Below are 20,778 nucleotides of genomic sequence, written 5' to 3'. Positions count from 1 at the left end.
AATTACAATGCCAAGCCACACTGCACTAGCGTCCCTGAAACACAGCACAATGGGGCAAAAATCATATTTCTAGGATAAAAACTGTAGGACTAGTTCTTCCTTAACTGTGGAAGAAGAAGAAGGAGAAACCTGAACATTTGGTGCATGCAGGCATGCAAGCATCCATTTGCCGTATAACTATCTTATGGAAGTTTTTTGCTACTTTTTATAACACTGAAATGTTTTTATGAAATTATAAAGGATATTTGGACTGTCAAATAAGCCACAAAGAGTTTCTAAAGATATTAAACGGGCTCAATGCTTCTGGGATGGCAGCCATTTTGGGGGCGCGCTCGTCCAACTCAACCCTACATACCAAGCGCTAGCGCTTGGTAACAAGCGCTAGCGCTTGGTAATAATCTCTCTCTCTTTATAGTTCCCACCCCTCCTCCCCCTCATCCTCCTGGTTCTTATCCTCCTCATGGCTCTTATTTATCTCATTTATCCTCCACTTCTGCCTCTTGTCTCTCACACACACCTCCTTCCTCCTCTTATACACCAGCACACACTTCATATCTATCACACACTCCACGGACAGTAAGTGCTCACAGGTCTGAGCCTGTTCCTGTTGGTTCTATTAATAATTCTGAGATGCCAACTGAGCTGATGTCTCCTGTTGTCACATTGTACGATATTTCTCATCCTCCATTATTTGATGCTCGAAGGTCGCATTCTGGTTCACTGAAGAGCAGTGATGAAGGTTAGCTAAGGCTGCATATACTGTACATGCACATGTACATACATCTAAAGTAGAAACAATGCATGTATGTGTACGTGTACGTGTACGTGTAATATACACTGTACATGTACATGTACAGTACTTGCATGACTAGTCTCACCCCGCCCCTTCGCTACCTACAGAGGAAGGGTCTGGAGACACTGCTAGTCTAAACTTGTGTTCATGCAGAGAAATCGACGTCCCAATCAGATTGCTTGAACCACGTGTAGCACAATTTATCATGTGACTGTCACATGATCTAAAGAAAAAGATGGCGAAGAGGAGCAGAGATGAGTACGAGTGCAGAGACAAGAAAACGGCGCTGCAAAAGGAAAGCATAGAGGCTGCTTTGCTGATTTGTGCAACTCAGTTTGGGTACGAGACTCTCAAAGAGGAGCAGAAGCGCGCTGTTGTTTCCTTTGTTGAAGGGAACGATGTATTTGTAACTCTTCCAACAGGCTTTGGTAAATCGTTCTGTTACTTTTGTCTTCCTCTCCTTTTTGATATACTTTATAATAAAACCTCTTGGTCAGTGGCTCTAGTAGTCAGCCCACTAAATGCTCTCATGTCTGATCAAGTACAATTATTGAAATCTAAGGGGATATCAGCTGTTATTTGTGGGTACGGTGACAAGGAAGAAAACAAATCTCTAGTATCAGGTGGAACATTTCAAATTGTTTTTACTCCTCCTGAAATTCTTTTTGATAAGGAATGGACAGAAGTTTTTCGTAGTTCATCATTGCATGACAGATTGGTGGCTTTTATTGTGGATGAGGCTCACTGTGTAAAAAAATGGTAAGGATATGCCTTGTATGTTGCTACTTTTTAATATCTTTATCTATAGGGGTAAAGATTTTAGGAAAGATTATAGTAAATTGGGTGGTTTACGTGGATTATTGCCATCTGGTGTTCATTTCATGGCCCTTACGGCTACTGCGTCCAACTTCACTAGAAATGAAGTAATTCGTTCACTTGGGATGACTAAACCTGTCATGATTATTAGATCACCGGACAAGCCTAATCTGTACTACAGTGTTATGGAAAAAACGGAATCCATTGAGGATACTTTCAAGCCTGTAATTGAGGAGCTACGCAAATTGCGACACAATACCAAGAAGACAATAATATTTTGCAGAACTTATCAAGACTGTTGTGATTTATATCTCACTTTTCGTTCTTCCTTAGGAGTTGAGTTTACCAATCCCATTGGAGCACCTGATTATTCTATTTTCCGGATGGTAGAAATGTTTACAGCTGTTAATACACCAAGTTTGAAACAATCCATCCTAGCATCATTTTCAAATCCTAGGGGGCATATGCGTATTGTTATCGCTACAGTAGCATTTGGCATGGGGATAGACTGTGCAGGTGTGAGAAGAATAATTCATTGGGGTGCTCCATCTGATGTCGACTGCTACATTCAAGAAACAGGCAGAGCAGGTAGAGATGGTGATAGAGCCTTTGCTGATCTTTATTATTCGAAACGTGACATTGGCGTTACATTTATGGAAGACTGTATGAAAAACTATTGTACAAATAGATCTATGTGTCGTCGAGAGTCACTTTTCCAATCATTTCAATCATATTCACCTTTACAAAAACCCATTGGTTGTTTATGTTGTGATTTGTGTGCAATTGTATGTGAATGTAGTTTTTGTAAATTTTAAATTAAATTCAGATATCATTGTACTTATAATTAACAATACATGTAGATCAACTTAATTTGAAAATAGAAATAATTTATTTAAATTGTGTTATCTTAGTAAGTAACTTTGCTAGCCATGGCTCCAGCTCATTCTCAACAACAGTGCCTGCAGTGTTACCCTTAAAGCGTGGAAAACTCCTGTGTCTTCTTTTGTCAACTGTTTCAAAAATACCAACTTTATTTAGCTCCTCTAAGACTTGTTTCAGGTCCTTACTAAGAGACGGCTTTGTTTGATAGCCCGAATCTCGTTTCAATCCAGTGTTACGGTCAAAATTGTATTTCACATGTTCCAACTTGCCAAGAGACTTACCAAGTCTATCAATAGTATTTTGACTGACATTGGATGAGAGGTGGCCAATGGCTGATTTGAGATATTTGTTCAAATGTTCTAAATGAAAATCCATAGGAATATTCCTTCCAATTCCACCACATGTATTTATCGTTCGGTTCCATATCAGCTGATGCCTCATGCGTTCAGTAAGAATAAATTCATACTGGAAAAGTAGAGTGGCTGCTTGAATAGCATATTTCCTCTTGTTTGTAGCTTTAAAAACCAATAGCATATATCTCCAGCACCTCAAAATCCTCAATCCGTCTCCCTCCTTAATTGAATCAATGAATTCTAAGTACAACATTCCCAGAGTCAGCAACTCTTTTCCATACGCTAGAACACAGTCTTTCTCCTTCACATCTTTTCCAATTGTTAGGTCATAGGTATATTCAGCTACAATAGATCTAACAGAAGACATTAGTATATTTAGCCTATGATTACGGTCATCAGACAGAAATTGCTCCTGAAAAATAGGAGATTTGGGCACACCATCGAGTGAATCGAGCTGAAACTCTTTCATGACTATACTCAGTATGTGAGCCTCCAAAATTAGCAGGAAGAACTCCTCACATGCAGTTGGATCACTTTTAATCTCACTAGTTACAGTCCGCCGCATTAGGAAATTTCTTAGCTGATAAAGAGTACCAGTGTCTGATCCTGATGATGTTTTATATAACACCTTCCATATGGCCTACAATAATTTTTTATGTCCATTATGTATTGTAATTGTCAGAAATACTGTATTATACCTTCAACAATGTAACCTTTGCATGCCAGTCTTCTTGTACTGGAATTAATCCTTCTAGCCTTTCCATGCCTCTTAATTCATTACTTCTCTCCTTTTTTCCTCCTGTGGCTCTTTCAACTGTTAACTGGTCTCCACCAAAGAGTATGTGATGGAACTCATCAATGTGCACCTAAAGATGCATGTACATGAATCATTTGAATAGTTATAAATCATACACTAACTTTGAAATGTTCATTTGTCAATGGATTGAGCAGTTGGTCTTCTGTGGTATGTGATGGAACATATTGCTGTAGATGTGTCATTATGGCAATCATGTCTTCATGTGAGACTTCATTTTTAAATAATACTCCTAAAGGAACCTGTTAAAAGAATTTAAACAATGCTATAAACAATCTAACTAACCACAACTGATTTTGTTGACATTTCAGATGTATAGGAATGGTCAATATGTCGAACGACTTTAGGGCAATTTTTCTTGAAAAATGGTATATGTCTCTGTATTACTCGAGCAAACAGTATAGCATAGTTATCCAGCAGGCTGCTACGATCACTTTCAGTAGGCAGAATAGATTTGGAGAGGGATGTACATGTAGTACTAGCATCACAAAGAGAGGGATTGTCAGCAAGATGTGATGTATCGCATCGATCTAAGACGGCAAAAGAATGAAAGTAATGTAGTGAAGATGAATGCCTTTCCATGGTTTCATGGCGCGGCTTGACATATTTATCCAAATTGTCTCCAACAAGTTTGAAAGAGCGGTGACATGGCCGAGGAGTATTACATTCCATGTTCTCTTCTGAGGTACAGGTGTCTGAAGATGATTTTTCAGAGTAGCTTGGTGGGGATATAGTATAAGAGGAAGCGTGAGCAACAGAAGCAGTTGAAGAGGAGTTATCAGAGCAATGAGGTGAAGACAGTAGTACAGGTTGGCCTTCAAAATCAATAGATAGGTCAGCAGTGATGGTAATATTGGATGTCTGTGGCTCTTCAGAGTAACACGAAACAGTATTCAGAGAATTGTTAGTTGTGCTTAATACTGGTGACAGTGGCACAGATGTGCTTTCGAAAGGTTGTTGAGAGAGGGATGGTCGTGAGGTGTCATCAACATCTACAGGGGTGATGGAGATATTAGATGCATGTACATGTACCTCAGTATCCTCAGGCACTGCTTCATCATTGCTGGCAATATTAGTGTCAAAACTGTTCACTACACTACAATGTAATATACATTCATGTTGATTAGTCATAAATATAGGACAGTCTAATTCATTTACCTCTCAGGCCATAGGTAATCTGATACTTTGCTACGCCATTCCTTTACAGGACCATCAAAATCTTCAGACATTTCATCTATTAACCGAATAGTGCTTTTGTGAGACACACAAATTCCGATCTTGTGTAATCGTTGAAACAACTAGACGAGACAAAAAGATAACAAATGGTCGAAACACTTAACGGTTAAACCATCTAGCACAAACCTGCTTAGGGGCATGACTGCTAAAAAGCAATACTGAAATCAAACGTTGTACTAAACTTGCCCTCTCACTATGAGTCTTCAACATTATAGAAGTGCACATATCTATAGCTATCTCTTTCTCTAATCCAGATTCATTCAGTGCTTCGTCAAGAATAGTAAAAAGGAGTGGAGCGGTATTCCTCACACATGAAGTAACTCTAGCCCAATCAAATTGCTCAATTTCACTTATTCTTTTATCACAAAAGGATGAATTCTGTTTACATAATAGTTTAAGATCCTTTCGTATCAACTGACCAACTTTCCTGATTGTCATTGCCTTCATTCTATTATCTTTCAGTACTTTATTAACGATAGCTATTCTACTCTTTCTTCCAACAGATTGGCCAACACCTCTCAGAGAAGGCGGCAAACAAGAAAATCGACGCTTGCCTTTATGAATAGTCAATACCTTCAGAAATAAATGCATGCATATAAATTTGTATATCTGTTATCTAACTCACTCCTACAGTCTTGGTACTTTGTTCTTTAGGTGTGTATTGCAACTGCTTCCGTGCAATGCGAGCGGGAGATGCAGTGGTACTCCTACTAGGAGTGCCATGACTAGTAACAAAACTATGAGTGGCATCATCTGCAATACCATCACCAATAACTGATCCAAATCCATTTTTAACCACAAGATCTCCAAAAATGTCAATAATTTTCCTTTCAGTGAAAAAATAATCTTTCTTCAATGTCACATATTTAGCCAGCAATCCTGAACACTTTCCTCTGCAGACAACTCCATTTATCAACATTTTTTCTAGGTCTTCAAGGCCACTGTGAGATATGGCATATTTGGTCTCCAGAGCAGTCATTATTTCTTTTCTTTCGTCATACTTCTTTCTTAAAAATGTCCTACTACCAGGAAGGACAACACTTCCACAACAGAGGCAGTCCATGATGACTTTTCAAGACAGAAAGTAGCCTGACAGAAAGGAGACTGAAATACAGCAAGAAGCACGCCTGTACACGTGGTCAGTAAAGCGTTGCCTGGCAACCTTCACATGATTATCACGCGCTGAAAACACGTGGGCATTGTGATGTCATTTTTTTCCAACACAAGTTTAGACTAGCAGTGTCTCCAGACCCTTCCTCTGTAGGTAGCGAAGGGGCGGGGCGAGACTATTGCATGACATACATGTGGTGTGTGCATACAAATGGGACAAAGTTTTGAGCTTTTGAACAGCAAGATAACAAATGCAACTATACCATCTAAGAACTTCTTTAGAAGCATTATAATATGAGGTAGAGAGAATATCTGTTGTTCTTGTACATGTAAGTCTTTGTGAGAAGAAACGAAAGTGATCCATACATGCAAGATGGCAAAAACAATCTTAGGAAATGCATGTACCGTAAATCCTTAAATAGAAGCCGCATTCGAATAAACGCCTAAGTAGCAATAGAATTAAACTATAAATATGCAACTCTAGCCTAGGAGTGACTCAGTAGTCTTGTGGATAATGCCTGACATTCCAGAATCTCAAAAGCATGAGGTTATGGGTTCGAATCCTGCTCTGGGCTGAAGTTTTTTTTATTTTTTATACCGTATACGTTCAAATTTTCGAGGGTTCAAAATTTCGTGTTTTTAATGAAATTTGCTCAAAAGTTAATATTCGTGTGAGCTAATTTTCGTGTTCTGGCAATAGTCTACATACAATAGAATGGCATTAGAGGTGGTTTAAATTTCGTGGATTTAAGGTGAGCACGAAAATAACAAAATTTAATACACCTCGAAAATTAAGACGTGTACGGTATATTTTTTCGAGATCCAAATACCATTTTAGCAAATAGATGCCCGGGCTTTTATTTAAGGAAATACGGTACATGTAGGATGTACATGTAATGCATGTACATGTAGGAGTATTATTGCACTGATGCTCTTTTTTACAAAGTACATGTACATACATGTATAGTTTGTATACATGTAAATGTATCCTATGACATTGGTTTTATCACATACAGATGAAGAGAGAAGTTTTATTCCTTCAAAGAGAGGAAGTTCAAGACAAAGCAGCTTCAGAAGCTCAAGAAGTCCTTCAATGAGCAAAGGGGAACCCAATGAGAGATCAAAACTGATTGGAGAAGAGAAAGTTGAGACTGGAAATGTAAGTTTAGTTTTTAGATTTTAACTTGCGTACATGTATATGTAGTTATGAATTTTTGTGGCCCACTAATATTGCCAATTTTATTTTAATCTTGTAAAAAGTTACTCCTCTGTTGAGCCATGACAAGCGAAGGTGCATTCACAAGAATAAAACCTACAAAACTGACTTTTTCTCAAATATTTTGGGCCACAGGAATTGCCAGCAAGACATGTGTACATTATTTTCCCCTCCCCTCCTCTCTCTTTTTACTTTTTATCCATTAGGTAAAATTCTCTGTGTTTTTTGACTATGCTAAAGCTTGTTCTCTATGGATAAGCTTCATTACTTTATTTTTTAACATGTTAACTGATGGAGCAGCTGTGGGTCAGAACCTGTGGCTAGCTCACTGGAGTAATGGAGAGGAACATACTAACAAGTCCAACCTGTAAGGATATGCAATGTAGTGTGATTCACTCTTTCCATTTTTAATGCTACATGTACATGTACTCAACTTGACCGAATGAAGATTGCTTTAACAATTACAGTATAGCCTCTTTTGACAGACATTTTGTATAGTGGACATGCACCTCCATTTAATGAAAGCACACTACCTAGTGTACATGTATCTACCAATTAGAATTCCTTACTGTATGAAATAACCTCCAGTATTGATGTCTAGAAAGTTTGAGCTGATTGTGATAAGAAATTTTTGAGTATTGAACATTTTTAAAACAAGCGTATTTTAAAATAAGCGTAGATAAGAGAGTCCCTTATCTACTCTTGCAGCAATCAATACACATTTTTATACTTTTATCATTTCTCTTTAGTGCACTGAATTTAGGTGTATATTCTGCTCTTGGTGCACTCCAGGGTATCATGGTTCTATTTGGTGCCTTTTCATTATACTTTGGAGCACTTAATGCTTCTATGAGGCTTCACAATGGAATGTTATCAAATATACTCCGATCTCCAATGTCTTTCTTTGATACTACACCTCTTGGTAGGATCTTGAACCGTTTTTCAAAGGTACATTGTACATTATAAAAATAATTGTTAGTATGTACATGTAGATTGTTCATGTACAGGTATATGTACCTATACAGGTAGCTCCAAATTTTAGTGGTCAAAATTTCATTAAATTTTGTCGAGGTGTTTGTTTGATAAAATTTACAACGTACTACCACATGTACTTGTACATGTAGCATGTAATTTATGTGTTTCTGTAATTTTGTTGGTTTAATTTTTGTTTTTTGGTGCTTAAAGAATGAAAAGCACAAATTTTGGCCAAACATAAGAAGCCTCCTACATGTATACAGATGGTAATGTGCATGGTTCCACATTCTATAGCATGTGGAGTTAAATGACAATGATTTAATGTTAATTTAAATGTGCCAGGAAGTAATTAATTTTAAATGCACATGTATAGGACATATATATGATCGATGAAGAGATCCCAAGATCCCTGAGGAGTTTCCTAATTACATTATTCACAGTATTAAGTACAATTGTAGTCGTCTCCATTGCTTCTCCATGGTTTATGTTAGCTGTCATTCCTCTACTAGTTGTCTATATAGTCATTCAGGTAATATACATGTACATGTACTATAATTTTTAATGTCACTAGGCAAAATCTGGTCTAACATACATGTACATACACATGTATATTACGTGTGCCTGTACATACACAGTACATGTACATACTTACACATACTATGTTCACATTTGTATAGCTGGAAACTTTAAAAGGATTAAGCTCATGTGGATCCACCCAAAAATCATTTTGTAGATTTAATTTTGAGGCGTCAATTTAGCCAATTTTACATGTAATTTGCAAATTAATCTAAAAATCACGAAATTAGAAAATTCCCAGCTATATGTGTACAATAGTCAGATTATTATTATTTTCTTACTAAAGCGTTACTATGTCGCAACCTCAAGGCAGCTAAGAAGGTTAGAGTCATCATCTCGCTCTCCAATATACTCACACTTCCAAGAGACCATCAATGGCTCCTCAAGTATAAGAGCTTATTTAAAAGTTGATGAGTTCCTGGCACAATCAGAAGCTAAAGTGGACTACAATCAAATTGCCTATTATCCCAGCGTCTGTGCTGATAGGTTAGTGTAGATTCTACAGGATGTTATGTGCTTCTGCATTCTATGCAGGGTTTCCCACAAAGCATACAGTATGCTTCAAGCTTAAAAGCTCACTGGCTTTTAGAGCAAATTAAGAAAATTCATAAAAAATACAGTTTTGATCAAAATCTGCTCAAAATTTTTATGCTACACAAAAAAATGTAAATTCATCAAAAATTATTAAAAATAGAAAATTCTCTCCTAACCATATTTGAGCAACTTCAGAAGCTACATGTACATACATGTACATGAGTACTATGCCAAAATCCTGTGGGAAACCCTGACTTTATAAGAGAATGCTACTGAAAAATGCAAGACAATTAATGGATTTTGATGAAGTTTTACAAAGTTTAATAAATGTGTACATGCATGTACTATACATGTTTGTTTTGGCATTGTTATTATTATTATTATTATTTATCTTCAAATTGAAGGTGGTTAGCAATCAGGGTAGAGTTTCTTGGTAATTTTATCATACTGGCAGCTTCATTGTTTGCTGTTCTTCAGCGTAATTATGATCAAGTCTTTGGCTACATTAGTCCTGGCATTGCTGGCCTCTCTATATCATACGCATTACAAGTAAGTCACTGATGCATGAGATTTGAGAGTTTTGCAAGTATTGTACTTACATGTATTTATTATTCAATGGTTCGGAGTGTAATATTGCAAATGTGATTATAGTACATGTGTACATGTACATGTATATCATTTAATGGGAATACATAACTAGGATTTGATTACTTGTATATTGTGTCTATACATGTATTTACATTATATGTACTACGTACATGTACATGTACTGATATACCATGAATTATTACTTTCAGGTTACTCAAGAGCTTAACTGGATGGTAAGGATGACTAGTGAGCTCGAAACTAACATTGTAGCAGTTGAGAGAACAAAAGAATATTCAGAAACACCAACTGAAGTACGAGTATAAATTATGGCTAGACAAAATATGTTAGAGCATATTGGGGCAAGTTATTATGCTGGAATATTTGAAGTGAATGTACTTGTGTATTTGGGGAAATTTGGAATATATTAGCATTATTTAGCAGAAAATAAAACACTATTTGCCTAACCCTAAATATTGTGTAGTAATAATTTCTTTTCTTTTCTTCATCTTACTCTCTTTTTCTCCTCATATTTAGGCTCCTAGTGTAATACCTGGTCGTCGTGTTCCTCCTGGTTGGCCAACTGAAGGAAGAGTCCAGTTTGATCATTATTCTACACGCTATCGTCCAGGACTGGACCTTGTCCTAAAAAATATCTCGTGTGATATTCCTGGAGGCCAAAAGGTCAGTATAATCCACTAATTTTTGCTGATGGCCTGTAAATCTCGCTTGATGGCTTGATCCTTATCTTTAAGAATTAAATTTTTGTGTTTTTAAAATTTGCAAAATTAGCAGACATTTTGAACAATAAAAAATTATAGAACTTAATTTTTAAAGACTTTTTATGTTTTCTTGACCCTCTCTCCTCTCTGTACTGTATTGTAGGTTGGTATAGTAGGTCGTACAGGAGCAGGGAAGTCATCACTAACTGCAGCATTATTCCGTATCATTGAATCAGCTCAAGGACGTATATTGATTGATGGTGTTGATATCAGTACTTACGGACTCAATGATCTGAGATCAAACCTTACCATCATACCACAAGTAAAGTTTTTGGTATTACTAGAATTTTTGCATGCGTATCAGGGTTTCCCACAGGATTTTGGTATAGTGCTCACGCAGCTTCTTGTCAGTGGATTTGTCAAGTTGCTCAAAAATTGCCTGTACATATACGTGTACAGGGTATTTTCACTATTTTGACAAAAATCACAGGGAGAGAATTTTCCATTGTATTAATTTTTTATGTATACATGTACATGTACATGTTCTAAAAATTTTGAACTGATTGCAACTGAAATTAGATTATTATGACTATTTTAAGTTGCTCAAAAATTTGGCCATTTGGTCATGGGCCTAATTTTGTCAAAAATTACTAGGAAAGAATTCTTGATTTTTATAATTTTTCTGATACGTACATGTTTTGTGTTATGTTTCAAATTTGAGTTGATTTTGGTCAAGTTTAGATTTTTTATAAACTTTTAAAGTTGCTCAAAAAATTAGGCCAACTGGCCCAAGATATCCTTTGATCTTAAGCCAAATTTTGTTGAAAATGGCTAGGAGAGAATTCTTAATTTTTTATAATTTTTCTGATACATATACTTGTTTTTACTTAATGTAGAAATTTGAGCTGATTCTGATGAAATTTGGATTTTTGGATTTTTTAAGTTGCTCCAAATGCCATGTAGTTTCGCTTAGCCAGACCCATTCAAAAGGGAAGGAGTCTGGCTATGTGAGACTAAATGCCATGTACATGCCTATTTTAGTGCTTGTCAGCACATGAAGCATGCCGTTTAGCTAACACTTAATTAGCATGCTTTGTGGGAAACCCTAATGTAGTACCTTTTATTTATGGTATAATTGCAACTCTCACTAGATTTTGTGGGTATTATTACATGTACATGTACATGTATATGTCTGTAAGTGTGAATAGTAAATTATTTTTAACAATATATATGTACATGTACATTGTATATGTACATGTAATTCATGTTTTCAATTTGCAAATTTGACAAGAAATAGTACTCATAAAAGTACATGTACCTCTTAGATGGTTAAGTTTTGCAGTGTCTCTTTCAAAGTTTATTTCCTTGTGCACAGGACCCTGTATTGTTTTCAGGAACCCTTAGGATGAATCTCGATCCATTTGACATTCACACTGATGATGAGTTGTGGAGAGCATTAAAGACAGCTCACTTGAGTGGATTTTTTGAATCGCTGACAGGAGGAGAATCTACCATTACTGAAGGAGGAGAGAATTTAAGGTAAAGGGAGAGATATTGAGAAATATAAAAAAAACAAGGGAGAAAGAAAGAGAGCAAGAGGAGCAGTACAATTGGGCAGCTCTAGTAAATAGGTTAATATTGTTATAAGACTCATTCAGTATGTGTAAGAGATCCACCCGTGCCCCCCTGGCTTACGCCAACTACAAGAATATTTTAAGGTCATAAAACCAGCCAACCCACCAGAAATGGTCGGGCACTTTTATATCATTTTCAAAATCATGTGACACAAACAAGTTAAAACTAGTTATACATATGACACACACATGACAAACACATGACATAGAGAGTTCCTAGTTAGATGGCAACCTGGGCAAGCCTGAGCTGTCATCCCTCACATAAACCACAGTTGCACAAATTAGTCTAAGGTCAAACCACAATACATTATTAATACGCAATACATACACCACTAATAATCAATAATACACATACAACTAATAATTCAAATGATAATGATACACATATACAACCAATAAGTAGTAACACATACCTATATAATAAAGAATAATAATCAATAGTTTTTAATCCATCACAGTATGTATTTTGAGAAAATTATCACATTGAAAGAATGTAAGAGTGAAGTGTATTATTTAACTCTTCTTCAACTCTGGCTTTTATGAAAAACTTTACTCTAAAACTTACACAATGAAAGCTGTTTGAAAATAAATTTTTTTTAATTATTGGCTTTTAAAAAATTATTCTCCTTTTAGTGTGGGTCAGCGTCAGTTAGTCTGTCTGGCACGTGCTTTGTTACGCAAGACAAAAATCCTAGTTCTTGACGAAGCTACAGCTGCAGTTGATGTAGAAACTGATGAATTAATACAGAAAACCATACGGAAAGAGTTCTCTGACTGTACTGTATTAACTATAGCTCACAGACTCAACACTATAATGGATTATGACAAGTAGGAGAGGGAGAGAAGGTCATGATTATTTTTTTTCTTGGTTTTAGGATAATGGTACTGGATTCAGGTCGCATAAGGGAGTTTGACACTCCAGGTAACCTAATTGAGCAACGTGGAATTTTTTATGGAATGGTAAAAGATGCAGGACTTGTTGATGATTAACATAGTACTAATTTATTATTTATTTTGTATCTGATATTATTATTATCATTTCTGCTAAATTTATTATTATTGAAGCAGTGAAAACTATTGAACTTTTTGAAACTTAGGGCAAAATTAAAATTTAACTCGATCCTTTAAAATTTTAGTCAACCAATTGCAGGCTTAACTTTAAAATAAGACACGATAATTATAAAAAATAAAAATTCACATCAAAGGAGTATTATGGTACATACAGTTAGCTATTATCATGAATGAATGAGTTTTCAGTTTCATCAGCTGAAGTTAATAATTCCTCTCCACTAGTTTCTACTTCTTTCCTTTCATCCTCAGGATCACTGAGTCCAGAACTATCTGGTCCAACATAATCTTTCTCTGATTCACCTGTAATTGCTTTTCTATAATTAGAAATTTATAATGATCATAATATATGCAGTATAGCCTCTGTTAAGAAAGACTCTATACATGTATGTAATCACCACTATTATAACGGACAGTACCTAGTGTACTAATTACAATCATTAATGTATAAATAGCCTCCACATAAAAAACACCTTTGCACAGTATAATGTACTGTCTGAGAGGGATTTTTGAAGGGAAATAAATTTTGTAAATTTGGCATTTTGATAGCCATTCACCAAAATAAAAATCTGCCATTTTGAGCCATTACGCACATGCTCAATGGCACATCGTCACAAATTCGCCAAATAAAAATCTGCCAATCACCAAAATTTAGCAATTCACCCTATTTAATTCTGTCCAAATTTTCCCACTATATGGTACCTGAATGCTTGTTATAATAGAGGCTTTACTACATTTGTATACAGTTATAATGATTAAAAAGGACAAAAAATACAAAAACAGAAGAGTCATTCATACCTCAAGCTGAGTAGCTTTCTTTTAATTTCAATTCTTTTCTTCTCTGTGATAGGATACCTCCATAAAAACACTAATGTTACCACAATGAATAGTACAGTAGGAGTGGAGACCAGTAGTTTGAATAATAAAGTTGCAGTCCAAGGCTGCTCACAAGACAATTGATTATAATTAGCTAACCTGTGATAGAGAAATAACTGTAAAACTATTAATAATAATAATACATGTAGGCACATAACTCAAAAAATTGAAGTCGGAATCAGCTCAAACTTTCTAAACAGCATAAGGACATCAATATGTATCAGAAAATGTAATGAAAATTTCGAATGATTTTGGAGCCAATATTTAGAAGAAACCATGTCTTTGCCTTTCTTTCAAAATTTGGGTCATTTCAAAAAAAGGCTATAAATTGAAAGTATATATATATGTAGCACAAGGACGTGTCACAAATGTAATAAAACTTGTATTAAAACATTAGCTGATTCTGATCAAAACTGGATTTAATAAGGATTAAATTGCTCAAATCTTCTCTATTAAAATATTAATCATCAACCGTTGCAATGTAGAGTAGCTTATAGAAATAAAAGTTATATGTAAGTGTTTCCAAACATACTTGTATATTCCAGTGGAGAGTCCTAATGTTATCCCTGAACTAAATTTATTTCCAAATACAAAAAATGAGTAATACAACTCCTCTCTTCTTATCCCACTATGCAATGATGCATAATCAACTACATCAGGAATCATTGACCTATTCACAAATATTAATCAATTAAAAATGAATCTGGTAAAACTTGCAATTACCATGGTAACATGTAGATTGCTGAAGCGCCGGAACCATGAATGAATCCAACAATCCAAATAAGGTGAGGATAATAATCAATGAATAGGAATGAAAGGTAAGACGGCAACAGAAACTATAAATGAAATTAATAACGTTTGCTTTATGTGCATTGATAAAATAACTCACCCATGCTGCTATGTGAAATGTCGTCTTTTTTCCAAATTTTCGTAAAGTCAATTGCCACAAAGGCAACACAATGATGTTTACTACCTAAAGCATTGTCAATACAACAACTATAGTCATTAACCAATCATTTTACTTACCATTAAATAGAATACAAAATATGGTAACTCATTTCCAAGGTCTAAATTGTATTGGATATAAAATGCAAGATTTCCCTGTCCGAACTGTAATTAAGATTGGAACCCGTTAATCATTAAATATCCTTTTCATTACCTGCACTGCGAGCCAAGAGAATAGCTCAATACAAAATAGTTCTCTGTATGGTTTGAAACACCAGGTCTCTTTCATTGCTTCTCTCAATGATATCTTTGTCTTCTTATCAGTCATCTCTACACAAATTATAACATCAATTAAATCACTTTTTACCTTTTTGTTCTTTGACAGTAAAGAAAGTAGTGAATAACATTATAACAATCAGAACACTCATGAATAATGCATGATACCTGAATGCTTTCACCTGCATAAAAAGGAGAAGCGAAGCTAAAGTACAAAGATTAGTAATAGCAACATTGTACCAAATCACTGTCCTTTGTTTTAGTGCCAGTACAGTCTTCACTAGAGTCACGTGCAAATATTGCATACGATATAGTGTAAACTGTTACACCCAGCAAGGTAGCAATTGTCTCAAATGCAACTCCTATTGAGATAAATACAGTCAGGATGAGGGAAAATAGGAGGAGGTGTACAGCTTACTATAAAATGTAACCGAGTCTATTTCTTTCTGAGAGTAAGACATGTGCATTGTTAGTGCAGTATATGGTACATGAACACACTATGAAAGAGAGAGAGAATGAGAAAAAAGAGTGGACATGTAGAGAGTGACAGTAAACTAATTGGTTCCACTTACAGTCAGCATTGTCTGGAACAGTAAATACATGATAAGGTAGTAAATGAACGTCAATACACTTGAGCTAAAATTGGGCACGAACCACAAACCAAAGTAGACCAATGCTGCAGGGACTGCTGAAATCAACAACCTTAAAAATAGACACAAGTATAAGAATGTCATTATGTGTACATGAATGTGTTCATTTACCATGGTCTGAATTGTCCGAATCTTGTCTTAGTCCTAGAACAGAGATAGCCACATAAAGGATCAGATATGGCATCCCAAACTCTACCCAGCAATATTATTACCAATGCATATGTAGCATCCACCTAGTGGGGACAAAATATAAATAAATCCATCAAAGGGTGTAGGCAAGGGAGCAAGGGTGGGGCTGAAGGCCTGAAGCCCCCAAAATCTAAGGAAAAATTATTAATATCATTTATATCCAAATAGTGTCTTACATGTATACCGTATAGCTCCAAATTTTTGTCGGTCAAAATTTTCGTCAAATTCATCAGGTACTTTTGCTTGACAAAATTTTTAACTGATGAAATTTTTGTTCCACGTGGGTAGTATGTGGATTAATAACAAAAATGATGAAAATTTTATTGACAAAAAATAATTTTAGCAAGAAATTAAGATTTTGACAAAATTTTTGACTGACAAAAATTAGGAGCTATATATACGGTATATGCTCAGTCAGCCCTGCCCCCACTTTCGAAAGGTATTTTCTCTGCCCCTCAACATTCCGCTCTGAACTAACCAGAGCTGCTTCAAGCAGAAAATAGGTGAAGTAAAAGCCAATCACAGTATTGCACATTGCATATGGCATAGAGCCCACAGCATAGCCTAGTTTCCTCCACAGTGGAAGCTTCTCATTAGATCGCTCTACTTGAGTTGCTAAGTCATCAGGCATTAAATCTAATGACTGAGTCAAGAAAATATAAAATCTAAGTGAGTCTGCATACTTCTCTCTCTTTTTTCTGAGGGACATAGCTTCTGCGAGAACTCTTGAAATACATGTAGCCCCAGCCAACGATGGAAATCTAGCTCTAGTTTACGGAGTCTTACGGGAATGTCCGCCAAGAAGGTCAAAGGTGTACTGGACTGGATCACTGGACCTGGGAAAAAGTTTAGGAAGTGGATATTGGTCCGGCAGCCGGACGCCTACTGCGCGGCTATTGGTCCGGCAGTCCCTATATAGTATACTGGGGCTTCGCCCCAGTATACTAATACACGATTTTATATACAGATATCAAGTATAAATACGACAATCTGCAACGTTGATGCAGCAGGGTTGCGGTGGTGTAGTGGAGAGGCTGGTCTGGATTGCACGGATGGGGTCAGCAGTTCGAATCCTGTCGGGACTATTGACTAAAACTCTGCTGAAATGTTTGATTTTTTTTTCTTTTTTTTTTCACTTTTTTTACTTTTTTTTTTTTTAAATAAACACTCTCTCGTACATCTTAGCCTCCGGGGTCGTAGGGTTGGGATTGGGGTTTAGTGTTTAGTTTTTAGAGCACCCTCTCGTACATCTTAGCCTCCGGGGTCGTAGGGTTGGGATTGGGGTTTAGTGTTTAGTTTTTAGAGCACCCTCTCGTACATCTTAGCCTCCGGGGTCGTAGGGTTGGGATTGCCGGACCAATATCCACTTCCAAAAGTTTATCACAGAATGGGGCGTTATGTGTAAGCTTACACTGCACTAAGGCTATGTTTTATGTTATAAATATTGTGGTGTGATATCTTCTTTTATTCATACTTTGAGCAGTCTTAAATTTCTTTTATCCCCCTTTTATCCTCTTTTAATGATAGCCATTGCCCTCTTTCGTCAGTCTTGGTTTCACCCTCTTAACTGTAATGGCGGGCTCTGGGAATAGTGTCATTGTTTACAGCATATTAGCTGTGGTCTTTCTTTGCTTTGCTATTGCTTGCTTGATTGATATAATTGTCCTGCCTATTGTGTATTCTCAATCGACCAAATACAATGAACAGGTATAGTTTTAAAATACAACTACAGATATCAATCATTGTCTATAATCATTCATGAAACTCAATCCTTTAGTATGCAGTTGTTATGGATGCTGGATCTTCTCATTCTGACATATATCTCTACCAGTGGGACCTCCCTTTATACCAAGATACTGGAGTAGTATCACAGAACAGTGTATGCAAGTCAGCAGGTATTATAATACTAATTAATTGATGCATCTGTAATGTGCATCCTCATTGATATCTATTTATTCCTTGATGGTGTTATCATGACTACTATAATCAGGTAATCCCATCAATACCTACACTGTTCCATCAGAAGCAGCTGAGTCATTTCAAAGTTGTGTTGATGAAGTTTTAAACAATGTCCCAGGGTTTTTAAACAATCCTCCCGACAATAAAGTAAATATGTGGCTAGGAGCAAGTGCTAATATGAGAATATTAAGGTACATGTAATAAGTTTAATGGTTTAATATATTGACTCATACATATGTATGTGTACTTTCTTTTGTGTGTGTTTATAGGCATGAAAACAGGTCACTTGCTGATAGTATAATAAATGAGATCAATACTAGATACCAGGCAGAGACACAAATAAACGCAAAGATATTGACTGGGCAGGAGGAGGCAGTTGGTAGATGGATAACAACAAACTATATTGTAGGAACCTTAGCAAGATCTTATGTAAGAGAGAGAACATAAGGGAGAGGAGAGGGCGTGGATTTGAACTGGCATTTAATTTCCCTTACTGTGATTGAACTTGCATTTTGTGCATACCAGGCTTTTCCACAGGATTTTAAAGTTGCTCCAAAATTTTATAAAAAATAATCATATACATGTGTACGTGCACTATACAAGGTATTTTTCAAAATTGACTGGGAGAAAATTTTCCATTTTTATAATTTTTTCTAATACTGGTACATATACATGTACATAATCGTATGTTGTATAGCAAGTTTAAGCTCATTCCGATCAAAGTTGGATTTTTTTTTTAATTTTTTAAGTTGCTCAAAAATAAAGCCAATGTCCCTGTACTATAGTACAGGGTTAATGGCCAAATTTTGCCAAAATCTACTATAGGAGAGTCTTACCTCCTTGTCAATTATGCACATTTATAATACACTCTAATGTCATCATGCAATGTTATTAATTTATATATTTTATAGCCTTCAGGACCAGCTACATCAGGTAATACAGTTGGAGCCCTTGATATGGGTGGAGGAGATGGTGACTCCCTTGAAGTTGCATTCATCCCTTCAACCTCTAGCCCATCAGATCACATGCAAACTGTGTCTCTCTTTGGTAATTCGTATGATGTGTACGGCAGGAGTTATCTATGCTATGGTACCTTTGAGGGATTTAGAAGAATAGTAGCTTATGCTGTGATGGTAATAAAATATTAATGTTATAGTAGTATTTGTTAAGGCGGATTTTTTCAATTATAATTATGCTAGTCTTGACGTTACATTGATGCCAGAGTTGAATTTAGTTCAACTTTAGCATAAAGCAAGCGTTAAAAGGTCAAATCACCCATGCTGATTAAAAATTGATAATACGCTGGCCTATAGTGTTGTATTGTATACCTGCCTATACTCACTATTATTCATTCTTTTTCTGCATAGAATGCTAGTTACAGTCAATCAGTAGATTTCCCTTGTTTTCCCACTGGATATACAGCTAATTGGCCGTCATCGTTTATCTTTGGTAATCATTATTGTAGTACTGGATTGCGTCCTGCTGATCCTACTAGTACACCTGAGATATATAATATTACTGGGACTAGTGACCCCAAAAGATGCCAGGCATTGATTGGAGTGGCAATGGACTTCAATGTTAATATCAGTAATGGAGAGACTATTAATCATGTGGTACCTAGACCTACTGGATCATTTTATGTAAGAGAGAGAGAAAAGATGGAAATGCATGTACATGTATATGCATGGAGTTGTAGATTTTTTTATCAATTATTATTTATTTTAGGGTTTTTCAAATTTCTATTATACCGGGTTAGCGTACAACACTTTTTTTCTAAACTCAACTCTACTGGGATCTTTCTCAGCAAATGTTTCGGAAAGGTGCTCACTGACATGGAGTGAAGTAAGAAATATATACATGTACTGTACATGTACAGTATAGCCACACCTACCAATTGCATTCTTTACAGTATAAAATAAATAAAAGACACTTCTTTATAACAGAAAATTTCTTGTATTAAAGTGTCTAGTGTATAGAGGCTACACTGTATACTGTATTATGCATCTGTGTACAAATTTTCATTTCATTCCTTGTAATAATGTAGCTGACTCAAAGATATGGAAGTGATCAATACAGGGTCTACAGGTGTGTTGATGCAGTCCTTATTCTACATTTCCTTGAAGGTGGGCTTGGTTTTGATGCTGCTAACAATGACTGGTCTATCAGAATTGTGATGGAAGTTAGTCTGATATTTTATCTACTGTATGATAATTATTATAATAATAACAGCATTATACTTCATGTATCTCTTTCTTCCCTTCATACATGTAGCTTAACAGTCTCACTCCTGGATGGTCGTTGGGCTACATGCTTCAAAAGACTTCAGAAATAACTTCTGAACCATATACTGAATACCCGTTCTCATCTGTTGATCTGATTGCAGGACTGATAACCCTCATCATTGCTTGCATTGTGTTTACTGTTATGTCTGTTGTTTCGTTCTTTTTTTGCAAGAAGAGTTGTGAAGACTAACTATATACTTTTTCCTATGCTGCTAATAGTTTTCTGCTGATTTTTTTTAGTAATTAATTTGTGTTTGAGCTGCATCAAAAATTTAACAGAGTAAAAT

At 35.8% G+C, this 20,778-nt stretch overlaps 5 protein-coding genes across 5 annotated transcripts; 3 read left to right on the top strand and 2 right to left on the bottom strand.

The window, feature by feature from the left end:
* Positions 1-407: 407 nt before the first annotated feature.
* LOC105311887 (canalicular multispecific organic anion transporter 2-like) lies at positions 408-13,342 on the top strand. Its single transcript, XM_019999046.1, has 13 exons — positions 408-739; positions 7,021-7,163; positions 7,427-7,587; positions 7,970-8,168; positions 8,569-8,724; positions 9,058-9,257; positions 9,710-9,854; positions 10,103-10,204; positions 10,428-10,574; positions 10,776-10,934; positions 11,988-12,151; positions 12,880-13,074; positions 13,122-13,342. Exons 1-13 carry the CDS (start codon positions 631-633, stop codon positions 13,234-13,236), a joined length of 1,995 nt encoding a protein of 664 aa, XP_019854605.1. The 5' UTR covers positions 408-630; the 3' UTR covers positions 13,237-13,342.
* Positions 884-2,461, top strand: LOC105313494 (ATP-dependent DNA helicase RecQ-like). Its single transcript, XM_019999048.1, has 2 exons — positions 884-1,552; positions 1,602-2,461. The coding sequence occupies exons 1-2, from the start codon at positions 1,029-1,031 to the stop codon at positions 2,422-2,424; spliced, it is 1,347 nt and encodes a 448-aa protein (XP_019854607.1). The 5' UTR covers positions 884-1,028; the 3' UTR covers positions 2,425-2,461.
* On the bottom strand, positions 3,767-6,130 carry LOC109583625 (uncharacterized). The gene is made up of 4 exons (XM_019999047.1): positions 5,520-6,130; positions 5,021-5,467; positions 4,817-4,956; positions 3,767-4,754 (listed from the first exon to the last, which is right to left on the bottom strand). Exons 1-4 carry the CDS (start codon positions 5,955-5,957, stop codon positions 3,935-3,937), a joined length of 1,845 nt encoding a protein of 614 aa, XP_019854606.1. The 5' UTR covers positions 5,958-6,130; the 3' UTR covers positions 3,767-3,934.
* A 34-nt stretch (positions 13,343-13,376) lies between the features above and the next one.
* On the bottom strand, positions 13,377-16,999 carry LOC100637423 (sodium-dependent lysophosphatidylcholine symporter 1-B-like). Its single transcript, XM_003388091.2, has 14 exons — positions 16,934-16,999; positions 16,729-16,893; positions 16,173-16,294; positions 15,984-16,113; positions 15,830-15,908; positions 15,652-15,773; positions 15,503-15,593; positions 15,350-15,465; positions 15,217-15,300; positions 15,080-15,163; positions 14,914-15,026; positions 14,723-14,860; positions 14,113-14,289; positions 13,377-13,631 (listed from the first exon to the last, which is right to left on the bottom strand). Exons 1-14 carry the CDS (start codon positions 16,985-16,987, stop codon positions 13,472-13,474), a joined length of 1,635 nt encoding a protein of 544 aa, XP_003388139.2. The 5' UTR covers positions 16,988-16,999; the 3' UTR covers positions 13,377-13,471.
* Positions 17,000-17,700: 701 nt separating this feature from the next.
* LOC105313493 (ectonucleoside triphosphate diphosphohydrolase 3-like) lies at positions 17,701-20,767 on the top strand. The gene is made up of 9 exons (XM_019999049.1): positions 17,701-17,957; positions 18,028-18,145; positions 18,241-18,400; positions 18,479-18,638; positions 19,121-19,342; positions 19,577-19,849; positions 19,935-20,051; positions 20,254-20,388; positions 20,481-20,767. The coding sequence occupies exons 1-9, from the start codon at positions 17,823-17,825 to the stop codon at positions 20,679-20,681; spliced, it is 1,521 nt and encodes a 506-aa protein (XP_019854608.1). The 5' UTR covers positions 17,701-17,822; the 3' UTR covers positions 20,682-20,767.
* Positions 20,768-20,778: the final 11 nt, after the last annotated feature.

Source organism: Amphimedon queenslandica, unplaced genomic scaffold, assembly GCF_000090795.2.
Source record: "Amphimedon queenslandica unplaced genomic scaffold, v1.1 AMPQUscaffold_13292, whole genome shotgun sequence".
NCBI lineage: Eukaryota > Metazoa > Porifera > Demospongiae > Haplosclerida > Niphatidae > Amphimedon > Amphimedon queenslandica.
The sequence above is the reverse complement of the archived record's forward strand: the minus strand, read 5'-3'. Positions and strand labels throughout refer to the sequence as shown.